The sequence below is a fragment of the Heloderma suspectum genome, chromosome 4 (genome assembly GCF_057233095.1).
Source record: "Heloderma suspectum isolate Gila_16-S chromosome 4, 16-S_ref, whole genome shotgun sequence".
NCBI classification, from domain to species: Eukaryota; Metazoa; Chordata; class Lepidosauria; order Squamata; family Helodermatidae; genus Heloderma; species Heloderma suspectum.
In genome coordinates, this window is record NC_139461.1 from 194,812,950 (window position 1) to 194,839,392 (window position 26,443).

At 45.0% G+C, this 26,443-nt stretch overlaps 1 protein-coding gene across 2 annotated transcripts in view; it reads right to left on the reverse strand.

Moving 5' to 3' along the window:
• The window catches only part of BCAR3 (BCAR3 adaptor protein, NSP family member), a 195,204-nt gene that overhangs the window by 18,532 nt on the left and 150,229 nt on the right, over positions 1–26,443 (reverse strand). For both annotated transcript variants that reach the window (XM_084851785.1, XM_084851786.1), the window contains 3 exons: positions 10,853–10,996; positions 5,954–6,396; positions 3,199–3,299 (listed from right to left, as the gene is read on the reverse strand). In XM_084851785.1, the coding sequence (XP_084707911.1) occupies positions 3,199–3,299; positions 5,954–6,396; positions 10,853–10,996 (688 nt within the window). The remainder of the gene's footprint in view (positions 1–3,198; positions 3,300–5,953; positions 6,397–10,852; positions 10,997–26,443) is intronic.

Sequence of the window (26,443 nt, forward strand, 5' to 3'; positions counted from 1 at the left end):
TAGGCCCAGCCTATCTTAAGGAGCGCCTCCAGCAACACCAGACAGGCTGCTTAACAAGATCAGCCTCGGATGGCCTTCTCTCTGTCCCATCAGCCCGGACAGCTAGACTGGTGGGGACTAGGGAGAGGGCTTTTTCTGTGGTGGCCACCACTCTGTGGAACTCCCTCCCTAGGGAACTCCGCCATGCCCCCTCTTTAATGAGCTTCCGCTGTGCATTAAAAACGTGGTTGTTCAGGCAGGCATTTGGGGTGGGTTAGGGTATTTTAGAAAATGTTTTTATTGTAGAATTTTATTGTTTTAAACTGCTTTATTATATTCTGTACATCGCCCAGAGTGGCTGGGTGACCAGCCAGATGGGCGATTAATAAATTTAATAAATAAATAAATAAATAAATAAAGAGGATGGAGTGAGGATGTGGGAGGCTCAGTGCTTAGCAATGGAGCCATTGCTCAGTGGTAGAGCACAGGCTTTACATGTAGACGGTCCCAAGTTCAATCCCCAGTATCTCCAGCTAGGGCTAGGAAAGAATCCTGTCTGAAACCCTGGAGAGCGGCTGCCAGTCAGTGTTGACAATGCTGGGCGAAATGGAGCAAGGATCTGACTCAGTATAAGGCAGCTTCCTATGTTCCTATGAAGTGTGCGCAGACCAGCCATTCTCCGTAAAGTCTTGGAGCCACACATGCCAACATGGGGAGGAGCCCTACGGGATTCCTCTGCACAGGAGGACAGCCATGCCTGTGCTGTCTTCCCCCAAAGATCTTTTCATATCTGAACTGAATGCTCATGCCAACCCCAACACTGGTCTTTCACAGATTGTCACTCTTTCCCAGGGTAAAATGTTTCAGATCACTCGAATTCTTCCTAGTGACACGTACTTCAGATGCATAGTTTCGAGACAGTTCAGTAGCAAACCCCATCAGTAAGCTGATCCTCCCTTTAACAGTCCCAGAAATACAAGCCAGCTGCACTGTCACATCAATCTGTGGTATGATAATATTATAGGCTGCACAGTCAGAGGTGGAAAATCTCCAGGGCTTGGAATAGGAGCCCGTTTGTAACGGAATATGATGGGCAGAAGCAGAAACAAGGGCTCGTGACTCACTAGGAAGAGTCCCACATTTTGAACAGAAAAGACATTGACTGGAAAGGGGAACCAGAGTACACGAGGAGCTATGACAAGAATGGACTTCAGGGGCATGGTCCATTACCCGTAAAGCTCATGGCTTCCAGAATGTGGGGAAACACCTACATGCCCTTTGAGGCACATGCAAACCCCATCACTGCAGAAGCAAAGGTCTCCCTGATGTAAGAGGTTTTGCTGAGGAGAAGTGCGTGCGTGCGTGCGTGTGTGTGTAAAAGCCCATCTTCCTCCAAAGTGGTCTGAGGCAAGACCGGCCACCCCTCTGCCACCTCCCCTTTGGTTCCTCAAAATTAACATAACGCGAAAACAGAAGAAGAGTCTGAGGTAACCCTTCCTCAGGTCCGTCTGCCTCTCCTTTGGGAGAGCTGTCCAAACTGTCCCACAAGCTTCAGCCCCTAAATTCACCAGGTCAAAGGGACACCCAATATGCCTGGTTGGGTCCCTTTGCCCAACCAGGAGAAGTACCCAGGAAATCCGAACACTATTGGTAGCACAGAAAGAGGAACAAGGTGTGGGATTTTATACTTTTAAACAAACAAATTAAAGTTGATGTAATACAAGACATGTTGTATTTTATAATTAACCACTCAGTTCTCGGTCTTATCCTACCTACTCTGCCCCTTCTCACTCCTATTCCCACACACTAGATGACGCTTCCTCAAACCCTAAGGCCCTCTCTCCCCTTTCTCCAAACCCTGTCTAACCAACCGTCTGCTCTTCCCTTTTATAAACTCAGTCTCCACACACACACACACACACACACACACACGCCCCTCCCACCTTTTCACTCACTCTCTACCAAACAGCTAACCCTAACTTACCCGGGTTCTTTTTAAAACAGCAAACACATATACACATTAATATAGACTTCACAAGGCAAACGTGATTTTGTCACAAAGAGCCATGCTGGATCAGACCAAAGCAATACTGTTGCAATACTGTTTCCCTGCAGCAGCCAACCAGATGCCTCTGGGAAGGCCACAAGCAGGACATGAGGCTAGGAGCACCCTCTCAGTCGTGTTCCCCAGCAACTGGTCACAACTTGTTAGGGGGAATGGAAGAGGGGATCACGTAAGATGTGATGGAATATGCCCCTTCCTGCTCCATCCTAATATCTACAAAGCTGATGGTAGTGGTAGCATGTGGCTGTATGTACTTTACCCTAAAAGTAATGGCCAAACAAAATCTGTTCCTAAATAATAAAAATTCTGCACAGTTCTAAATTCTGCAACCTGTTTATGTTATGCACATTAATCAAAATTTGTTTGAGTTCTCCTGCTCTGCATATTTTTTATTCTGCAGTTGTTAGTATTCTGCATCACACAGAATCATAGAATCATAGAATAGTAGGGCTGGAAGGGGCCTACAAGGCCATCGAGTCCAACCCCCTGCTCAATGCAGGAATCCAAGTCAGAGCATCCCTGACAGATGGCTGTCCAGCCTCGTCTTGAACGCCTCCAGTGTGGGAGAGCCCACCACCTCCCTAGGTAATTGGTTCCACTGTTGTATTGCTCTAACAGTCAGGAAGTTTTTCCCGATGTTCAGCCAGAATCTGGTTTCCTGTAACTCAAGCCCATTATTCCGTGTCCTGCACTCTGGGATGATTGAGAAGAGATACTGGCCTTCCTCTCTGTGACCTTTCAAGTACTTGAAGAAGCCATCTTCTGGCTTTGCCAGCCTAAGAATAAAATATGCTGGCCAGGAGTTGCAGGTCCAACGATCTGGCTTCCTTAATGGCATCTAGTGAGCTCACTGCTGAGGTGAGATTTGAACTTGGGGCTCCTGGGATCACCTCTCTCCTACAGCGCAACTCTAAATATATTTACCCCAAAGTCAGTCCCACTGCATTTCAACGGATTGCATCTTTAGCCACTTATTTGTTACAAAAACTAAGGAAGGGAAGGTGGCACTGCTAGGATTGGGTGTCCAGTAAGGCAACAGAAAACATACAAAACACCAAGGACATCTTTCAAACAGAAAGAAGCTAAACGAACAGCACAGCAAGTCCACTGACGGGACCCAGTTCCCCATCACTCATGATTCATGCCAGACGTACCTATTGGCAGATAGCTTTCTGACTGGTGAGCCTTCAGGGGGAATCTCTTCTCCTGCACATGGTCCAAACACGCTGGATGGCTACCACTTTTTTCCTTGTTTCTGAAAGGAGCAAGAGAAAAAATAGCACAATGCAATTCAGCCCTTTCTGGAGTTCAGCTTGATGCTTCTGCTCAAGGCCTTCTCTCCTCCAGCAGCCACATTATGACTACATCCCACATTGGTTTGCAGTTTGTGGGCTTGGTGGGGGGAAGAAGAGAGGCTTTCGCACAGAGAAAAACGTTGTCTGCTGTAAGGCACCAGCATTGCAGGGTCGAAGTGCCAGGACTTCCTAATTAGCAGGGATGATGCATCAAGGCCTCTGGCAAGTAGACTCAGCAGCTTGACTCACTGGTGGCCAATTGCCAGAGCTGCTGGCTGACTCTCCGCTGTGCCACAATCCTGCCATTGCAATGGCCAGAGGGTGGTACTGCAGCTACCAGCGTTGCAGGGATCAGCTGACACAAGGATCCAATCTAAGCTTGGCTCCCCAGCAACCTGTTGCTCAAGCGCACTGCCGGGCCCTACTTGCCTGCTTGTCTCCAGGCCAGTGGCGTGGCGCAGCCAGGGCTTGCAGGGTTGAAGCACCAGCACCGTCTACCTAACAGGGATGATGACGTCATCTGCCACCCCCCTCAGGCTTCCCTGTCCCCTCTGAATTTAGCTGCGATTCCTGCAGTAGCTGGAGGGAAATCGATTTTCCTAGCAACAATATATTGTTGCGAGGTAACACTACATGAGAAAATAAGAAGAGCCGTGCAGGATCAGGCCAGGGGTCCACCTAGTCCAGCATTCAGTTCACACAGTGGCCAACCAGCTGCCACAGGAAACCCACAAGCAGGACATGACTGCAGCAGCACCCACCCACCCATGTTCCCCAGCAACTGGTGCACATTGGCACATTGTCTCTGATACTGGAGGTAGCACACAGCATGGGTACTAGTAGTCATTGATAGCCTTCTCCTCCAAGAATTTGTCCAGCCCCCTTTTAAAGCCATCCAAATTGGTGGCCATCACTACATCTTGTGGTAGCAAATTTCATAGTTTACGCGCTGTAATGCAAAGTATTTTGGGGTGGCTTGGTCCTGACTGGGTAATTAAGACCCATTCGCTTAACCTGTTCCTGGTGGAGATGACAACAGCTAAAACTAGTTTGCTGATGTGGGTCAACACAGCTGGATGCATTTTTAGACCCTCCCTGGGAGCATGGCAATGGGGACCGTCATGATGAGTCCCTGTGCTTCAAAATGTAGCAGTACACCATTGCTCCAGGCCTCTGTTTCTGATCTGTACGCTCAAAGCACCAGACCACAGAAAAGGCTGCAAAACTTGCTGCTCTGGCCTTGCCTCTTTCGAATCAAACTGTTGGTTCTGGATCGGTGTGACCAGATCATTCATTGGCTTCCAGTGCAGAGATGCAGCAGAATAACCCACCCTCAAAGGCATGCATAGATCACACATGCAGGAACATGGGGGGGTGGGATTCTCTGAAGGTAAGCAATTCTCACTCTTGCACATCCAAGTGTAAAAGTGAGGGATGCTCTCAATTTTGAAATTTAGAAAAGAAGTGAACCTCAGCTACCAAAAGTCTGGGAAACCCTGAGCTATGGCAAACATTGCTCTTTGAAAGCTACACCCACAAGAATAAGGTAACTGTTAGAAGGAAAGCCTGTCTTTAGTATTTTAGTTTTCAGCACCCTGTTAACATGATCCTGCCAGATCAAAAAGATCCTAAAGGCACGATCCCAGGCCTGTTTAGACAGAAAAAAGTCCTACAACTCCCAGCATTCCCCAGCCAGCCATGACTGGCTGGAGAATGCTTGGAATTGTAGGACTTTTTTCTGTCTAAGCAGGCATAGGACCTGTGTGGCGTAGTGGCTAGAGTGTTGGACTGGGAGCTGGGAGATCCGGGTTCTAGTCCCCACTCAGCCATGGAAGCTCACTGGGTGACTTTGGGCCAGTCGCAGACTCTCAGCCCAACCTACCTCACAGGGTTGTTGTTGTGAGGATAAAAGGGAAAGGAGGAGGATCATGTAAGCCGTCTTGGGTTCCTTACAAGAGGAAAAAAGGCGGGATATAAATGCAATAAATAAATAAATAAATAGGACTGCACCCTAAACTAATAAGGAAGTGTTTTAAAATCGGCCACCATCAACAAAATCTAGTTTGATGCAGTGGTCAGATTGTTGAACTAGGACTGGGGAGGACCAGGTTCAAAGCCCCACTCAGCCATGTAGCTCACTGGGGGACTTTGAGCCAGTCACTGCCGCTGAGCCTAACTTACCTCACAGGGTTGTTGTGAGGACAACCATATACACTGGCTTCAGCTCTAGTACTGGGAAAGGAGTTGCTTAATCCTTCCCCCTATGACCATTACCCAACAGTATTCCTCCCCAACAAAGCTACTAATAGGTTTGATGGGGGTGGGCGGGGGGGGAAGGGGAAGGGAAGATTAGCACAATACAGGCACCATTCTTCCCCACCCCCAATGCAGTGGGGATTTTGACTGGGGAACAACGAATTGCACAAGGGTCTTCCTCCAGCCACTTCAGGCTCCTCAGAGCTATTCTTAAGCTTTAAAAAATGATGCCAAGAGACCCAATCATAGATCTTCCGCACCATACTTTGCATGGCCCTTAGATAAGACTATATGAGAATGAATTACATTTGAGGCATGATCAGGTCTTGAACTCTCTCATGGGGCAAGGTGACAGTACCTTAAAAGGTTTCCTAGGATTGAATTCTGCTCCCTAGGCTGGCGACTGCACGTGTTGAGGCTCAGTCTTTTCGGAGTTTCTCCTTGTCCTTCAGGGACACTGCCCTCTCTTTGCAAGACTGGAGAAATGCCGTATTTCTCCTCCAGGCACCTCAACGGAACAGTCCTGTTGATGGGCTGGAATATAATTGCTCCACTCTGCTTTGATATTGGCCTGCGGTTTCCCACATAGCAACGAACCAGGCCAGGGATGCTGTCAAAACTTTCGTCTTCAAAGCAGTACTGGACACGGCAGTAAGCTTCGTTGAGCCTCAAGATGGTTTTATTGATCTTGAAGTGCTGGGAGATGTTTTTCCACTGACAGGTAAGGACAAAATTCCCGGGGCTGGAGAGAGAGTCCCTGATCAAGAAATCTCCATCTCTCTGAACCAGGCTTTCAGCCACCTTGAAAAGAAAAGAGAGGCTGTTTCGATCAAAACAAGATTAGCCACTAATGGATACTCATATCGTTTACTTTATTCTATTGAAAGCCTTGCATAATTTCATTTCTTCTTTAGGAAAAAAAATCATGTTCATCTCATTATGACATTTGTAGAGCTTAAGGGTACAATCCTATGCATGTTTAGATAGACAAAAGTCCTACAACTCCCACCATCCTCCAGCCACCCATGCTGGCTGGGGCATGCTGGGAGTTACAGGGCTTCTTTCTGTCTAAACATGCATACGATTGCACCTTAAATCACATTTCCTTCCCTTTCTGGAGCATGTTTTCTCCAATAACTCAGCTTTTTCATGTCAACTCTCTGCCAGGCTTTAATCAGCCATTCTCTCTCATCCAGTATTGCCCTTAGTTTCCAGTGCCCGACACAGACGATTTTAGCTGCTGCATTTGGAACTCGTGAAAGAATTAAAGTGACCTCTCATCAGCCAAAGGATAGCCTACCAAAAGTGAAGAGATGATTCTGATCCTCGTTAGTTCTGAAATTAAAGCCAAGGTACAGTCTCCCAGCAGCAAAGGGTTCCTCGTTCAATTTAATTAAGGGGGCAGCTTTATAAAATGCAGGATACATCTGGACTGTGATCCATGAGAGCTTGTTACTTGTTGATAATATTGAATCAGGATTATCGGTAGCTCTCTCGCTACAAGCAGGTGGTTGCCGTTTTGTGATGTACTGTACTCAACTGTGAAGTGCTTCAGGAATCAGAAAGCATCCCACTAGCTTTAGTATCCACCTGGTTCACTTGGTTTTCAACTCAGATGTGGAGACCTGCTGTGTTTTCAGTCCATCTAACGCAGCTAATTACAGAGGCTGTTGCCTGTGAGAGCCCACACCACAATAAACCAGGTCATCTCCAAGGCTCCATGCACCAACCTAAAGCCTTTTCTGCTGCCTCAAAACTAGCAATAAAAGCTCTTCTGGAATTTTCCAGGGTACTACACACGCTAATCTGTACAGGCAAATAAAGGGATCCAAATGCAAGGAGCTTTAGGCATCCCTGTGCTAGTGAGATGCAATGCTGTGATGGCACACGGAACGGCGTGAACCACCCTTCCCCAACCTGGCACAATCCAAACATGTTGGACTACAAACCCCACCATCTCCAGCCAGCATGGTCATGCTGGCTGGGGGTGGTAGGATTTGTGGTCCCACACACTGGGAGGGTGCTAGGTTGGGAAAGGCAAACCAACGGAGCTTACAGTAGCGTTCTCTTTTTGGCAAAACTCTCAAGTTCCCACCATGTTGCTCTTATTAACCAGGCAAATGCAATCAATGGGCATATTTTTTAAAAAAAACTGTCCACTGCAGCAGCAGGGGGCCAAATAGCATTGGACTGTGGGGAATAGCTAGGGTGAGTTTAACCCTTCCTTCCCTGTGGAGGTCCCGATGACAATGGCACCCCAGAAGATGCTACTTGCACTGGGAGGGAAGCAGCTAATGGAAGCTACCTTTGTGATAACAACTAGCAGGAGCAGGGGGTGATTTTTATCAGGGCCATAGCGGGGGGGGGCGGGGGGAGAGGTTAAGACTCTTCCTCCTTACACCACACAGTCCCACAATGGCTTATTTCCCACTAAGGCTGCTTTTTATATTTTTTCAAACATGCAATTAACATCATGTCTAGCTTGCCCTGTGGGCCAAACTTGACATGGTGTTAAGAGACAGGCAACAGTGGCAAGCCAAGCGCGTTGCCAAGTCAAGCTCTACCTCCTCTTCAAAGTGCCCAACAGGAACACCCCCAGCCCTTACAATGACTCATAGCGTAGACCAAAAGTGGGCAAATGTTTTTCTGTCCAGGGCCAAATTCCCTAGCACTTAATCTGTCCGGGACCACATGTCAGCAGTGGGCACGACCAAAGCCAGTAGTGGGTGGGGCCAGAACCAAAAGTGGGTGGGTCACCTGTTTTTTCTTTTTCTTCCTGCCACCCACATTTCTCTTTCTTCCACCCCCTTTCTCTCCATCATCCTTCCCTAGCAGCAGGCTGAAGGGACTGACTGCACTTTCCAGAGATCTGACACCTACAGAGGGCTTTTGAAATTAGGCTGAGGGCCACATGTGACATAAGAATTGTCATAGATGCTGCTTCCTACCCAAATAATTCCTTCACAGTGTCCCTACTGCCCCCCAATTAATTCAAATTTTCCCTCCTTTTCGGATTATCAGAAATGTCTGTTTTTAGTAATATGACAAGAAATAAGAGCAGGTTAGACTGGCAACTGACATTCATGTTTTCAGAAGGGTTGGATTAGGCTTGGGGCCTGCCAGCCCCCGACCCAAAATGCCATTTTGGAGGCATTTGTTCCCAGGAGGAAGGATTTTTTTTCCAGGAAATTCCTGACTTGTGTGGCGGATAACTTTCTCCTACAGAAAGTAGAGGAAGGAACTAGAGGATCGGCTATCCTTGACTTGATCCTAACCAACAGAAATGACTTAGTGGATAAAGTAGCAGTTACAGGAACTCTGGGGGAAAGCGACCACGTTGTACTTGAGTTCTTGGTTCTAAGGGAAGCAAAAGCCGAGTGTAGTCAAACGTGTACCCTGGATTTTAGGAAAGCTGATTTTCATAAACTCAGAACAATGATCAGTAAGGTCCCATGGCAAGCGACTCTAACGAGAAAAGGAGTCCAAGATGGGTGGGAGCATTTAAAAAAGGAAATTCTCAAGGCACAATTACAAACAATTCCAACAAGAAGAAAAGGTGGAAGACAACAGAAGAAGCCAATGTGGCTTCACAAAAAGCTTAGGGATGACCTGAAAACAAAAAAGGACACATATAGGAAGTGGAAAGAAGGCCAAGTAACAAAGGAAGAGTACGGGCAGGTAGCACAGAATTGCAGGGATGGCGTCAGGAAGGCTAAAGCTGAGAATGAGCTGAAGTTAGCGAGGGATTCTAAAAACAACAAAAAGGCTTTCTTCAGCTACGTGCATAGTAAAAGACAGAGGAAAGAAATGGTGGTTCAGCTATTAAAAGAGGATGGCAAATGATAACAGATGACAAAGAAAAGGCAGAGGTGCTCAATTCCTACTTTGGCTCAGTCTTCTCCCAAAAGAGGGTCTATGACCCCCCTGGCAAAGGCGAAGTACAGGCTGAAGGGGCAGGATTGCAGCTTGAGATCGATAGGCATATGGTCAAGGAACACCTAATTACTTTGAATGAGTTCAAGTCTCCAGGGCCAGATGAACTGCATCCTAGCACTTTCAGTCAGAATCAAGCCATTTCTGTAGCCAGAGTTATGTGTATTCTGTGCTAAAAAAAAAAAGTCTTGCTACTAGAAAAGCCCATTCCTGAAATCAAAGGGTTAAATCCAATGTCATGCTAGCAGAAGTCCACTAGCCAACAGGAGGATTTTCTTCCTCCTCCCTGCAGCACTACAGTCTGCCCAAAAATCTGATGCACGGCGTTTCTCAGCCCATTGAAGCATATTTTGAAGGAGGGCTGGGGTGGGGAATCACCCTCTCCAGTTCCAATGATGGAATCAGTTCTGTCAGCAGAATGACAGCATTGGATCCAACCCAGAATAAATTATGCAAGTTAGATACATTTTGTTTGTTTTAAACACAATTGTTCAGCATTTACTTATGCAAGTTCTGAATTAATTTGGAATTCTCTCCCCCAGGAAAGGGCTGGCAGGGAACAATAGCGGCAGGGAAAAATATCAAAACCAGGAGAGCTGGAAACTTGCTTGTTGGTATTTTTTTTTAAGGGAAAGTTTGGATTCTCAGAACAGATCAGAATGCCAAAACCTGTGCCAGGTAGCGGATTCTGTGCTTATGTGGCAAACCTGCCAATACTCTGAATACCTGGCTATATTCCCAACCACGGATAAATAAAAACATGGCACAGAGAAGTATTTAGCTCTCAATTGCCAGTGGTATAACTCGGTTCAGAAATGAACTGTACACATTCACGGAGAGTTAGAACGGATCAGAGTATGCTACCAACTAAGGGTTCTGGCACGTCTCGTTAGGATCATGTTTCCCTATATTCAACAGGCTGAGGAATAATGAAAGGGAAAGCAACAGTAGGATCTTGCACACTTCTTCCTCTACATTATTTGTTTCTGCTCCAAATGGGCAACTGATATGGCTGAACTCTATCCAGCCTAGCACTCCTGTTTTATTTTGTGCCCAGAGCCAGGAAGGAATATGTTTCTAGGTTTCCTGTATGTACACAATTCCTCCTCTCAGAATAACATGCTAAGAGCTTTTTCATCATTTTCCTTAATAAATGTTCAGTTTGAACTCTTGCACACATACACGCATTCCGGAGAAACTGGATCCAGTCTGCTGAAAAAAGGAGGTGGTGGGACTGTGACGAAGCTAAATTCAACAAGCAAGAATGAGCCAGCAAAATAATGCTGGCAGAGTTGCCTAAATGGAAGGCCGAGAAAGGACGCACCTGTCGTGGGATACGTCCATGATACCAGGCGTGGCTGCGCAAATCTTCACTTCTCATCTGCAGCTCTTCTTCCAGCTCTTTCTTTAGTTTTTCTGGGGAACTGTCCATACCCTGCCAGTCCGTGACTTGTCTCTCTTTTGAAAACTGCAAGAGAGAGAGAGAGAGAAACTGAGGCTGCTTGATCATTCCAGGTCTGGCGAGAAACACCTTAGCTCGCTCAAAACTTTCATTCTGCCCCACGGGTCAGAAGGTTTGCAAGAGCCAATGGAGCTCACACATCGCATTTCCCAAGCCTTTGATCCCTAAGCCGTATTTGTGAAAGCTACTGCCAGGTGAGAAGATAGGTAATGATTACACAGTGCAAGGTGTATCGTAAATTTCCCACCTGGATGCTTGAGATAATAACTGGTGTGCATGCTGAGTCATTTACATCCCTGCCTAGTAAGAATGCTTTATGGAGAAAAGAAAGACAGAAAAAGAGGTTCCCAGTTTAAGAAAGGGCCACAGCAGCTCAGTTGTCAGGCACAGGCTTTGCCTGCAGAAGGATCAAGGTTCAATCCCCGGCATCTCTAGGTAGGGCTGTGAAAGGCCGCTGCCTGAAACCCTGGGGAGGTGCTACCAGTCAGTGTTGACAATACTAGGCTAGAAGGACCCATGGTCTGATTCCATATAAAGCAGCTTCCTACATTCTTGAAAGCCCCAGCCCCCAAATTCCACGTTTTACAGAAGTTAGGAGTTATGCCTGAACACTGTTACCAAACACTGTATATACTAAAAATGTATTCATATGATCCTGCAATTCAGATGGTTCTCCCGTATGGGCTGCCCCGGGCTCTACATTCTGAGGCCTTGCTTACCAAACTCTGGCTTACCGAGACTTGTTTGGCCATGGTGCAGAGGAGGGCCTTCTCACTTGTGGTACCCACAATGGGGAATGATCTCCCTATTGAGATCAGGCGGCCTCCTAGTGTGGAGTGCTTCCGCCGACAACTGAAGACACAGTTGTTTGCCCTGGCATTGCCCTGCCTGCTAGCATTGTCAGCCACCCCTGGTGACTTTAATGAGATTGTATTGTTTTTATCATTGTTTTATTGTTTTAATTATTGGTTTTACTGTATTTCATCATTATTTTATTTTGTAAACCACTTTTGGATTAAAAAAAAATGAAAAGTGGTATAGAAAATCTCTTAAGTAAAGAACATCCTTGAGAGGATACAGACCGAGAACGGCTCTTTCTGCCCTTGGTAGTTCCCCCTTGTCCTTTGTTGACCAGTTTTAGTGGTTTGGCTTCTGAGACTATGCAACAAGCCTCCGGAGAAATCCAGGCCAAGCTGTACAGAACGAGTTGCTTATGCAGTGGAGGCTGCTGGTTTAGGATTGCTTATTTTCTGTTCTTCTAGCTCCCAGAGACCACCTTGACTGTTACCAATGTCAGCTACTCCTGGTTATTTTAATGAGATTGTATTGTTTTCTCATAGTTGTATTGTTTTAATGGCTAGTGTTCTTGTAATTTATCATGATTTTATCTTGTAAATGGCTTTGGGGGGGGTTAAACGAAGAGCAGCACAGAAATCCTCTCAAATCAATCAATCAATCAATCAATCAATCAATCAATCGCATCCTTTCCTTGCATAAACCTCCTGCAATTCCTTCAGCAATAACAATACCACTATCTCTGGTCCCCACAGAATACGGGGGGGGGGGTGCGCTGTTGTGGAGGAAGCAGCTTGTTTCAGGGAATAAGCCCACTATTGTAACCCACACATACGTGCGCACACACTGCTACTTTTTTGTTCCTGTTCAGAAAGGGACATTTACAGGTGTGCTCTAGGGAGGGACTGTAGTTCAATGGTGGCACCGAACATGCTGAGCATGGAGAAAGTCTCAAGTGAACTCTGTGAGATCTGTAGTTAAAAGAGTCAGGTAGCAGGAGATGGGAAAGAATGAACACACACTCTCTCTCTGCCCTGGAGAGCCGCTGCCAGTCAGTGTTGACAATACTGGGCTAGCTAGACTTATAGTCTGGCCTGGCTTAAAGTAGCCTGTTATGTTGGAGACTGAGCTTTATTTATCAGAAGCAAGAAAATGAAATCAATCAGGCTCTCTCACAGTATGAAGCAAAATTGTCGAAGCACATTCACAGGGCTCACAAACCAGCCAGTACACAAAACACCCTGTGATAAACATAATCTCTTTTTTCTTTTCTTTTTTTGTCAACTGAAATATGCTTCAAGCAAACCCAGCTATTATTTCATGCACTGGTCAGGAAAGAGATCTTGGGGTCATGGTGGATACATCAAGGAAAACGTCAACTTAAGGCGCAGCAGCTGTGGAAAAGGCGAATTCCGTGCTCAGAATTATTAGGAAAGAAACTGACAGGGAAAACAACAACCATACTGGTGTCATTATGCCCTATCTATGGTGTGGCCACATGTGAAATACTGTTATCAATTTCTGGTCACCCTGTATATCAAAAAGGATGTTATAGAGGAACCTCCCCCAGTCTGGTCCTCTTCAGATGTTTTGAGCTACATTATTCCTGACCACTGGCCATGCCAGTTGGGGATGATAGGATTTGTAGTCTAAAATACCTGGAGGGCACTAGGTTTGGGAAAGCTGTTGCAGAGCAAAGGGCAACCAAAATGATTAGGGGGTTGGAGCACCTTCCCTACAAGGAAAGGCTAAAGCATTTGGGGTATTTTAATTTAGGAAAAAAACTATGTAGAGGAGACAACAAGACACAGATATATAAAGTTGTGTGTAGTGCAGAGAAAGTGGATACAGAGTCTTGTTCTCCCCTTCTCCCAAAACTAGAACTTGGTGCCGTCCCATTAAACTGACAGGCAGGAAATTCAGAACAGACAAAAGAGTGCACAGCCCATAATTCATTTATGGACAAGCAGCTGATGGCCTACAGCAGCCTTCCCCAACCTGGCACCCTCTAGATGTTTTGGACCACAACTCCCATCATCCTCATTTAACATGGCCAATGGCCATGCTGGCTGGGGCCGATGGTAAATGTAGTCCAAAACATCTGGAGGATGCCAGGTTGGGGAAAGTTGGCCAGCCTACAGCTTAGGAGCAGGAGTGGGCAACCCAATGTCCTCTAGATCAGGGGTCCCCAACCCCCAGGTGGCGGACCAGTTCCGGTTTGTGGCCTGTTAGGAACCAGGCCTTAGGGGTGTGAGAAACCCCCTTACCTTGGGTCTGCAGGGGTCCATGGGGGGGGAGGCGATCCGTCCCTCCCCCCAGAATCCTCACTGGCCCCGGCCGGCTCTGCTCCGCGGCGAGTCCGCGGACTTCCGGCCACTGGGACGCAAATGGCATCCACTATGCGGATGCCATTTGCGTCCCAGCGGACGGAAGTCCACCAGCAAAACCATCCCCCCCCCCCCCCGGTCCATGGAAAAATTGCCTTCCACGAAACCGGTCCCTGGTGCCAAAAAGGTTGGGGACCGCTGCTCTAGATGTTTTCAACTACAACTCCCACAATCTCTTACCACTTGCCATGCTGGCTGGGGCTGATAGGAGCTGTAGTCCAAAACATCTGGAGGGTGGGAGGTTTCCTACCACTGGCTTAGATACTTTGAAAGAAGGATGGCTCTATCCACACCTTTGAGTCATGGTGGCTTCATGGAACCTCCATGCTCATTGACCATCTGTCACTGAATATCAGCGGCTGGGTCAGGAGTGGAAGCATTGTGCTCTCGGTGGAGCAATTGCACACCCCCAGTTCACTAAGAACACAACTCAGGCGAGCTGGTTTTAAGATCACACCCTCACCACATGACTCTAATTGTGTCAAGTAGCCCTCTCTTGTTTCCATCTTCTCAGCTGACAGGACCCTTACTAACACAGTCCTTCTTGGCACAATGTCAGTGATCTGTTAAATGAGGGATTCGCGTCCCGGGAGCTTTGATTAAGGATCAGTTGCTATGTTTTTCATGAACACTGAATTTGGAGATGCAGGGTCAAATTAAAAGGTGTAAGAAGAACTAAGCTAATCCTTCCTCCACCCTCCCCACCATCTTTGCTCCCTCCCCCAGTCTGCTCCTGCTCTCTTAGTTCAAACAGATAGCTCTCCAGGGTTGAGATGGCATTTTAATTAAGCCCAGCTGGCTCTCCTGCTGCTTTTACAGATTTTTTTTTTTTTAAAAGTCAGACATCAGTTACAATGGTTTTATTCCTACAGAGCAGAAAGCATATGGGTTGGTCTCCATCAACATTTGCACATGTGATGTTTAAAAAATAATAATTCAAAATGTGATGTAAACGTCCAGAAATGTAATGAAAAAGGCCACACTAACAAGAATATGTGTCCAATTTCTAAATGGGTCTCTTGCACTTTTTAATCTCACATTATAAATATTCACAAGTGACCCATTCTGGGTTAAAGCTGGAGACAGACAGTAGGTTTTTAAAGAGAGTGTTAAGTGGTTTCCCATGCCATAACTACACTTTTCTGTGTGCCTCTGTCCCATCTCTGGCCTCTGTTCAAACAGGATTTATGGGTTTTCAAAAGAGGGATGACTGAACACACTATGAGTACAGATACCTTTTTCTTTAAAAAACAAAACAAAACCCCAACCCAACCCAACCGCCTGTCTCCAGCCTTAAAAATGCTCTTAGTGTCCATCACTTGTGAAAATGCTCCAAGCTCCCTTAATTACTTCCTCTTGCTACCCACTCATTTTCTGTGACCCTTTCCAGTCCTCTTCCTCCAGCCTTGACTCCTCCCATTTAGTGGCCATCTTCCTGGGTGAGACGTTTCTGCTGCAATGCCATGGATTGGACTGAAACTAAGGACCTAATCAGTTTCTTCCTTCTAAGGTTTTCACAGGCCAACATGTCTCATGTATAAAGGCTGTGTCTAACTAGCATTTTCAGTTAGTTTTTTTTAGAGTAGAGAAAATGCAGCATTTAATTGTAAAAGTGAAAGAAAGCGCAATTTCCTCTTGTGTATTTTGTGTTATTCCGCTATACCACAGTGCCAGCTAGAGGTTATGTAGTGGAAAAGCAGGAAAGGAAACACTCTTTGTGTAGTGCTTGGATCTCAATTCGATTAACAGCCGATTATCAGCCTCATGTAGAAACGCTCTCTCTACCCAAGATGACACCACCTACTGTCCTCAATTTCTGCCGTATCTCCTGCATTTCATGAGAAGTCTAGGAGAAGTCCTGAGTGGGAAGATGAGGAGAACAATTGGGATTTGGGGACTTTTCTCACAATCAGCATCATAATTAATTTGGACCCACAAGAAGACATTCCAACTTCTCCAGAAAAAGAGAAAAGCAACTACTACAACAAAATTTCCCTGCAATTCAGCACTCTCCTGACTGCCCATCAAAAAGCCAACAAAATATGAATAGATTCTGAGGTATTTGTGGCAGCCTGCTGGTTGCTAAATAAATCTTTGCTTGCTACTTCTAAGGAAGGAACAGAAATAAAAGTGACACAAAGCTGGAGACACCATGATTGTAGGCTGTGTGTTACCATGCAACAATAACCACAGACATTTTTTCCCATGGTTGAGTATTTCTTCTTAGTAACTTGGAGGGACTCCCAATGCATCCCTACAGTACTATGCAGTGAGAATGCATCTCTACAGTACTTGAAAAAGACAGAGGGCACAAGTTATCAACCTCCAATCGAGGTCTTTCTATGAATGCTCTGGTCTTGGGAGTGTCCACTTTGAGCATTCATCCTTATACCGTAGACCAGGGGCATTGTTAGGAAAGGGCACACCTAGGCACAGGCCCCGGATCTTTTTTGAGCTGTGCCCCAGTTCTTTTGAGCTGTCCTAATTGCCATGTTTTTACATTTTCCCATTGACTTGCATTGGAAAACACAAACAGCCATACCTTTTTTAGTTTCTATGATAGATTGAATATGCCAGATTTTGGGCAGTTAGGTCCAGTGGCTTTTGTGCTAGCCATGGGTAAAATTTGCTTTTTCCAAGAAAATCTGTCAAAGCAAAGAGCTATATTTTTTTGTGCTTCCACATATGTGCATGGAATTTGGGGACCTGGCAGCCCCCATAGAGCTGACTGAGCCTGCCAAATTTCAGACAGTTAGGCCTAGTGGCTTTTGTGCTAGCCACAGGTAAAATTTGCTTTTTTCAAGAAAATGTGTCAAAGTAAAGAGCTATAATTTTTTTGTGCTTCCACATACGTGCATGGAATTTAGAGATCTGGCAGCCCCCATAGAGATGACTGAACCTACCAAATTTCAGATAGTTAGGTCCAGCAGCTTTTGCGCTAGCCATGTGTAAAGTTTCCTTTTCTCAAAGTCTAAAACAAAAAGTAAAAACTGTCAAGTCACCCAGGGGATTAGAGATCCTAATCAGAAGGTGTTTAAGGTGACCGGTAGGCAGTCACTATCCCTAATCTCTGGTGTAGGGTTTTTTTGAGGTGCAAAACACCTCTCTCCCCCACTTTTCTTTTCTGCTCTTACATGTCCACTGTTGGGAGCTTGCCTGCAATGAAATTTTGAAGAGGGAGAAAGAAGGGAAGAAAGAGCCCCATGTGAAATACTGGTATTTCACACGGCATCTGATTTTACTCCCCCAAACTGGAAACTGGCTTCTGCAGAAGTTTAGTAGCTTCAGTACAGCAAAGGATCCAATCAGCCTCCACAAATGTCTTTCTCCCCCTCCACTTTAATTTCTCCTAAATAGCTGTAGGACTCAAATAATCCCAAAGGGAGGGTTAGGACTATTTGGTGTCATGATCAAGAAACTGCTTGGGCTTTTAAATAGGTTCTACAGTTTTAAAAAAGCTAGAAGAAGCCCTCAGCCACCTCACCACATAAAGTTCATTTAAGTACATGCAATGCTTGCAAACCCTGCACAGCCTCCTAAATTCCTCTGAAGTACTACCTCTCTGAAAGGAGACACTTGGCTTAGGGAATTCTCTCTACCCCCCACCCCCCGCGCACATTTCCAATCACCATTCTTCATTTCTTCTTCCTTCCCCTATCCTGTTCTTTCTTTTTTTCTCTTCTTTATTCCACCCAGAGCATACCTTGGGTAATTCTTAAAGAGAACAAATCTTGTTTTGTTTGTCAGTTGCCATTATCCAGCAACAGGAAGGGCTATAGCTCAGTGGTAGAGCACATGCTTGGCATGCAGAAGGCCCCAGGTTCAATCCCCAGCATCTCCAGGTAGGACTACGAAAGAATCCTGCCTGAAACTTTGGAGAGCTGGTACTGCCTGTAAGTGTCAACAACTCTGGGCTAGATGGACCCAGGGTCTGACTCGGTATATGGCAGCTTCCTATGTTCTTATGAACAGAAAGCTTTAATTAAAAAAACAGGAGTTTTTGGTTTGTTTTTTAAGTGGAGGAGAGATAAATATTGCTAATTTATGTAATCCTATGTATGCCTACTGAGAAGTCCCATTATGTTTAATGAGGCTTACCCTCAGGAAAGTGTGCATAGGATTCCAGCACAAGTTACTTTTGCAGAGAGGTTTGCACCTTGATGTTCTGCATGCTTACTCAGAAATAAGTCCTGAGTTGTGAGCATGGTACTGCAAGCTTAATACAGTGCCTACCCAATTCCGTCTAATGAACTGACTACCCTTTCAGCTCAGTCCTATGCATGTTTTGTCATTTGTGGGTTTGGATGTTTTTGTTTGTTTTTTTGGCATTAAATCTAGCTTCAGTGGTGAAGGAAAGGCACTTAGTGCACACTCAGAATTTCTCCATAACTTAGCTCTAGTTTGGAAAACAGACTCGTTGGCTGAATCCTGGTGAAGTCTTGGCACAAATGAAGTTATGGGGAGGAAGATACAATGAGAGCTTGTGCATAACAAGGAGGAGGTAGAGAGGAGTTGCACAAAACAAGACATCTGTTTTTATGAAGAGTTGCTGGAGGATGGTAGGATGAGGAGGGATGGTTGCATGGAGGGGAATAGAATTGGTAGGGGGAGAGTAAGTGATCAGTGGTGAAAGAAAAACATTCTGCATATGCTCAGAGGCACTTTCTATTTAAGAACATAAGAAGAGCTGTGCTGCATCAGACCAAGGTCCATGTAGTCCAGCATTCTGTTCACACAGTGGCCAACCAGATGTCTATAGAAAACCCACAAGCACAACATGAGTACAATAGCACCTTCCCACCCATGTTCCCCTGCTGCTAACACTGGTGAAATGTAAATAAATTCTAGTCATTCTAAATTAGAATGCATGTATATCCTTCAGAAACGTTGCAGGTTTCTTGCCTGGGGGACACCTCTAATGACCTGTGCATTGTCATACAGATTTAGCCAAAATCTATTGGGGAAGGGGTGAATGGAAGGGAAAGCAAATCACTCCCTCCCCCAAAATTGGAGAACTCCCCTTCCACATGAACTGCTGCATCTATCCTTCTGAAACTTTGCTGGTTTCTTACTTAGGGACAGCTCTAGGCTGTCTGTAATTTTCAGAACAATGGTCCACAAGGAACATAGCGAGTTAAGTATGTCCTCTTTTGGAGACCTCAAAATGTCAAGGTCACCCTTGCACAAAAACTCCTGTGCCTATCATTCTGAAATTTGGCAGACATGATCTCCTCTGATGGGGCAATGAATCCTGACATTTTTATCCAATTCTTCCAAGGAATCAAAATGTTATTGGTAGTTCCCTTTAAAAGAAAATCAAAATATAAACCCTGCACCTATTTTTCTAACATTGGGCAGGTATAATCCCCTTCTAGGCGGCTACTATGCCTGAAATTATCATCCAGTTCTGACCAAGAGAAAAAAGTTACAGGTTTTTTTTTCCTAATTTCCCATGGTAGTCAACAGGAAGCATAAAGACTCATTTTTCCAAACACTGACTCAGACCTGGTGCTGAGCTGAGGTGGTCTGACTACAAATTGGCCAGAGCAGAAGCAGAATGTTTTCTAAAATTCTGAATCAGGGTCTGAGTTGAAGTGGGATGGGGGGGGGCGCACACTTCTTATGTATGTATGTATGTATGTAATCTATACACACACGCAAGCACACTGCATGCACACATCACACACACACATATTAGACATGCACTTAGACTCATATATATGGGCCTGTGCCCTGGATCTTTTAAGAACCTAGCAACGCCCCTCCTGTAGACCAGGGCTGCAGAACCTCTTTCAGCCCAAGGGCCAAATTCCATTTCAGAGAAGCTTTCGGGGGCCACATTCCAGTGGTGGGCATGGAGAAAGAGAAAGTGGTCAGGGCCAAAAATACCAGCATATTTTAGCTTAAAGCTCTTACTGGCAGTAACAATGTCTTAGGAGACAATTTAAAGCTTTTAGAATGGGGAAAAAACTGTACAAAAACTGGGAAACCACCAACAATCAGTGTTTGGGATAAAGGGGGTTGGGGAAGGGTGTGTGGCATCTGGGGAGCTCCAGCAGGCCAGATTAGGGCCCCTGGAGGGCCAGATTTAGTCCCGGTCCTGATGTTCTGCACCCCTGGTGTAGAATGTATGAAGACATGGGATTTGTTACAGACTCCCTCAAACAGTCCTTTGTGCAATCTAGTCTATTAAACAAATTGGCTGTACTGTTAAAAGAGCCTTGTTCCAGTAGGAACAATGCCAAGAAGAAAGAGTGTTTTTAGTTATGGCCTTTCAAACATTAAAATTAATTGTCTTGCTGTCTAAGAGCAATGCTTTAAAGGGGGCATTGGGGGACCCATCATCAAATAATAGTATTTTCTATACTTGTGTGGTAGATTAAGTGATGCAGGCCAGCAGCCCACCATATCTTATGAAATAATATTTCTATCATGGGATATTTAAAATAGCTACTTCCCCAGAAATCTCACAATATATAATATATGGACCCAAGTTTTTCAAAAGGTTTTCCAATTGTTGGTATCATGATTTCCCATTTAAAAAAAATAATTGAACTGCTGTGAATTATTAGTACTTAATAAACAACTTCTATTCAAGTGACATTTAATGTAGGATTTACCTAAGGATGAGACATTGCCATTAGACATGTTTTGATCCAGTACATGATTTCATTGTATGCTAGCAAATGCTTTCTAGTACTGTGTATGGATGGTCAGTAACTGTAGAAGAAGCCCAAAAGAATTAAAGGCCAAATGATTCTGCTCAAACTTTGCCAATTTGAACTGAAATTACTCATAAGTGGTTTGGCATTCTATGATGTACTACAGACCTGGGCTGCCTTTACATTAAAGAAAAAAACCACAGTCCTCCTGTTGTGGAGCCTTTCCACGTTTACAGCAGTGAACACATGATTGCTGAGAGGGGAAGTGTTTAATTTTCAAGGTTCCAGAGAACTCAATGAAACAACACCATCTGGTGGCTGTTTTAATAGCACAACATCCTGACTTAAATAGTTCATTATTTCTGGATCTTTTTGAGATGGAATAACCAGGAAAGACCTCTGGTTGCCAAGATGTCACCTAAAGGACCTGAAAACTTCCATAAGGGAGCAATCTCAATAGCAGGATAAAAGCTCTGTGTGAAGAAGCCCCTGAAATCGAAGTGTCTGGGGAGGCTGTTTCAAACCCATCATCTTCTGTTCCTTAGCTCTTCCAGTCCTCCTCCTGCTCTCAGGTTGTTCCCTCTGCCTTTCTTCTCTTCCCACCATTCTAATGAATCACAGCCTCTTCCAGCCTTTCTTTGCTAGGCCCTCTGAGCCCCTAGATCCACAGTCTTCTCTGGCTTATGCTTCCTCCTTTCCTAGGCTTCTGCTTCTTATGTCACTCCTTCTCTAGCAGGTGAGATGCTCAGTCAATGACAGCGAAGGATCTTTCTGCCTGTCCTCTGTGACATTAGAGCAGCTCAACCAATCACCATCAGAGGCTAGACAAACTGCCACAAAATCCAGTAGAGCATTATGATGTCGGATTTCAAACAGTTCCTGCTGCTACGCAAAGACAGCCTTGCCAAAATACGTTGAAATTAACCCCAGGAGCTGCCAGTCAAGAGCTTCTTGCTTATGACAGAAAAGTTATCAGTGGGCAGGTCTCAAAATTCAAAATATTTAGGACAATATCTGAATGTACATAAACTGTGCAGTTTACCAAAACATCTGATCCTACAGATGCCTACCTGTGAGTGCTTGTGCTCAGATAGCGAGAGCAGCAAAATGTGTGAGGGCAAGCAGGGCAAAAGCATCCTCCCAAAGGGCCAGTTACTCGCAATAGCAGAGTTATGGATTATAGAGCTGTATTAGAACTCTCATCCCTCTCCTTCCTTCCTCTGTCTGGTGTCAGGGAATCAGATACTGGTTCCATATCCTGGTTCAGAGGAAGCCCTTAAGCCACAGATTTCCTAGGCTGAACATCTCATGAAACTGTGGCTTAAGAAACTAAGAAAGTTTCACCAAAGCTATGTGCATGAGGGGAGAAGGGAGTGTGCAGGCACATGGCTTGTTCCTGGGCCAATAAACCCCACTTGATCAGATGGAGATAACTAGATCTGAACCAAGCCAATATCTACAGCAAACGTGTTTAACTATTAATGAGGATCTCAATTGGCCACTTCTTATTCTAAGACTTTTCCAGAGTTTAATGTATGATGTCCTGACGTATAGCAATAAAGTATCTGTGCTAAGGCAGAATATTACTTAGAACACTATTTTGCTTCTTTTTGATAGGACTAAAATTCCTGTTCTATTTTCCAGAATAAATCTTATTTTTAACAGTTCTTGGTTTGCTTTTCATAAAGCTTTAATCAACTGCTGCTGGAAAGCCACTAGTAAATAATGCAGACTCCTGATTCTCTGTGATGCTTGAGCAACCCCTACCTATCTAGGGATAAAGAAAGGTATGGGGTTGTGGCTAGCTTAGAGTAAAACCACATTCGTAAGACAAAACCATGTTTTGGCATTATATGAGCCAAGGAGAGCCAAGTCTTGGGCGCACACCTGCACACACTCCCTCCTTCCTCTCCTTGCACAACAGAATTTCAAAACTGACTTTGTATTTTGTTGGCAAATCACAGTTTGGCGCTGGATCCAACCATGGGAAAATATGGCTTGCTGACAAATAGGAAGTCAGTTTAGAAAGACCTGCCATGTGATGGGCGGAGGGAGCGTGTGAGCCTGAGGGTCAACTCTCCCCAATTCTTCTGGTGCATGTAACACCCAAACGTTTGGTCTTATGTCTGAATGTACGTTTGTTTGGTCTTAAGCTCCAGAGTAACTCCTAGTTGGTCTAGTCCAGCCTTTCCCAACCTGGTACCTTCCAGATGTGTTGGAGTGCAACTCCCGTCATTCCCAGTCAGCCAATTGTGGGAATTGCAGTCCAACATCTGGAGAGCACCTGGTTGGGAAAGGCTCGTCTAGCCTCACTCATCAGTGCTAAGACCCCATCCCAGAGTGATTTGGACAGTGATGCACATGTGAGGCCACCCCAAGCAATCTCTGCACTATGGCAGGCTACCCATTACCAACTCCTCAGTTATTTTTTCATGCGCCAATAACCTCTTTAGTGATTAAATATTTTATGGGAGGCATAGTGCTACATTTTCAAAAATAACTGCATTCATCGGAGGTCACGACCGATGAACAAAGCTATAAATACATCCCATATGCTATCTCATTAGAATCCCAGGCAGCAGAACTAATTATTTGGTGGCTGCAAAGAGCTATAATTAAGAATACCTCTTTATATAGTATATGTATTTTCAGACTGAAACGGCATCTAGTGGATGATCAAGCATGTGATGTTGGATGTTCAGATCCTGTCCCTCTGAAAAGCTGCTGCGGGGGGTGGGGGGATTCAACATTATGTGGGGTGATAAACAGGACAGTTTCTACTTCCTTCCCAAATTGCAGACAGCAATCTAGTATATTCTGAGCATGGATTAATAATCCACCCCATAATAAACAAAGTCCTCTAAAGTCCACATCATCCATCTTGCTTCTCTTCTAGCTATTTGAGGTTATTGCTAGTGATACCAAAGTGTTAACTCTGATCATAGCCAAGAACTGGGCCAACAAACTTGCCATCACACATTCTAGTTCCCCTTATATCCTCAGTAACAGTAGTTCTGGACAGACATCTTTTGCCCTTCCACTCTATGCAAATGCTTTAAAACAGAACTTCCTCAGATGTCATTAAACATGAAGGCATGGAGACCTCAGAAGTTCTGCAACACATATATCAAGTCTATTTTAAAGAGCTGGGAACCTCTTAAATAGCATCTTATCATGGAATAGGGCCAGATGTAGTTCTATATAAAATGCTACCCCCTCCCCTTCCAGTTCCCTCAGAGGATCTGTGGATTGGACCAATGGAAGGTTACCATGACAACATATAGCATGATTTTAGGTATTAGGTGCTCATGCCAAGATAAACAACGGAGTCAAGAACTGTAGCGCTAATTCTGCTTTGCTAGTGAACACTAAGCCTCAAAATTCACATGGACGTTTTTATACCAGTCAAATTAAAATAATGGCTTCTACCACTTTAATCACAGCCTTAAACGCTTTTGTTATGCTGTGTGTGTCTGACATCACCAGCAGTTCTCTTTCCTTTTATTTTTATGTTGCCCCTCAGCAAATTCCTGGGTTGCTCTTTGTGGGGTTGCAGTCCATTCCACAAAGGGCAGCATAAGAACTCCTTGTGAGTAAAATACCTGCTAAGACAGGTTGATTTGCTGACTAGGAGGGTTCCAGCCTTCACAGCTACACATCAGGCATAAATTCAACATCTGTAGCTTTCTTCAACAGGGAAATGCAGTGGTTGAAGTAGAACATCGGTAGGCAAACTGGTGCCTGCCAAAGGGCCCTACCCCTCCCACTTAAAAAAAAAGAAGTGTTCTTACTGGCAGCTGAGATTGCTGTGAAATAGGTTTCTGATGGTGCTGAAAACTGAATTCAAAGGAGTTGTTTAGTGTGTGAGCTCAGACCTCAGTTCTGCCTTGCGCTAAATCTTTTGGGCAGGTTGCTTGTCGTTTGCCACACCTCCCATGGCAGCCATCTTGTGGTGATTTCTCCACAAACTGCCCAGACAGTTTCTCAAATTGACAAATGTGCCCATGGCCCCAAAAGGTTGCCTACCCATGTAGAATCTACTGTAGATGTAACATGCCCAATCCCCCAACTACAGTCAGGAAATCAGTGATGTGCTGCAACCTCAAAGACGTCTCTCCGCCCCATCCCAACACCATTCTCCCAGTACATCTATACCAGCGTTAACCATGTTTAAAACTAGCCAGGACTGCCCACATAATCAAAGGTCGAAATCAAGGTTTGAAGATGGTTCTGCAATCCCTGTTTATGAGGGAATCCAGTTGGCACTGAAGTAGATGCAACATTATGGCCCGTTTTGCACTTTAAAAAACAACAACTGTGGGTTATCGTGAATAAGGGACCATACTGCCTGATCGCTCCTGCTGCAAGTGGGAGTGGCTAAACCAGGGGTGGAGAAGTTCAGGCCCGTGGGCCAAATGCAGCCCTCCTGGGCTTCCAGTCTGCCCTTCCAATGTTGCTCAAATGGCCATGCCCCCTTCCCCGGATCCCACCTCCTTTTCCCCAAATTGCTGTGGTTTCCCGACTTTTGTGTGTGTTTTCCCCATTCTAAAAGGTTGAAATGCTTCTCCTAAGACTAAATTACTGGCAGTAAGAGCTTTAAGCTACAATATGCTGGTATCTTTTGCATTTGGCTCTGCCCTTTTTGCATTCAGACCTGCCCAACTCTGGAATGCAGCCCCCGAGAGCTTCTCTGAAATTGAATTTGGCTCTTGAGCTGAAAGAGATTCTGCACCCCTGGGCTAAACAAACCATGGACATTCTATCTGTGGTTTGGTTAGCATTATGCGCAAACCAGGACAAGCCAGAGAATAAATAACCCACAACAAACTGTGGGTTATTTCTCTGGCTTGTTGGGGGACAGACAAGCCAGAGTTCCTGGTTCATATGTAATACTAACCAAACCACAGACAGAATGTCCATGGTTTGTTTAGCCACTCCTGCTTGTACCAAGAGCTACTGGGCAGCGTATACCAGCACATTGTCTCATTCATAACAACCCAGGATTTTAACAAATTCTAGGTTATTGTGATGTGTGAACCGGGGCTATGTCATGATTAAAGCAACCATGTAAGGAGGGGGGCACATTCACAAGGGAGAACAGAGGAAAGAATGTGCAAACCTGTGGCATGTCCCTGGTCTTCTAACCAAAGTTACATTTGCACTAGTCCATTGATGAGTTTCACATTTTGACAGTAATTTTTATATTCTTATGAATCAAACAATCCTGGGGGGTGGGGTTAGAAGGTCTGAGATTTTTCACAGCTCTAACATGTTAGGTCCCAGAGCATGGTCTGAAGGCAAATAAGGCAGCCATCTTGCTGAAGCTAAGCAGGTCTGGGTCTGGTCAGTGCTTGCAGGGGAGACCTCCTGGGAACCACATATAGCCACCTTGAGTTCCAAGATGGAAGAAAGGTGAGATATAAATGAAATAAATAAAATAACAAAAGGGTGTTTAGGAATTGATTTTTAGATATGCATTGCTAGACCCTTTACATGAAACTTAACAGAAGGTACACTGTATGTTAATTTCTATATGAAAAAGTCCTGGGTATTATTTTTAATTGCTGCGTATCACTTCCAGTTTCCCCTGAAGAAGAGCAGAGATCTTT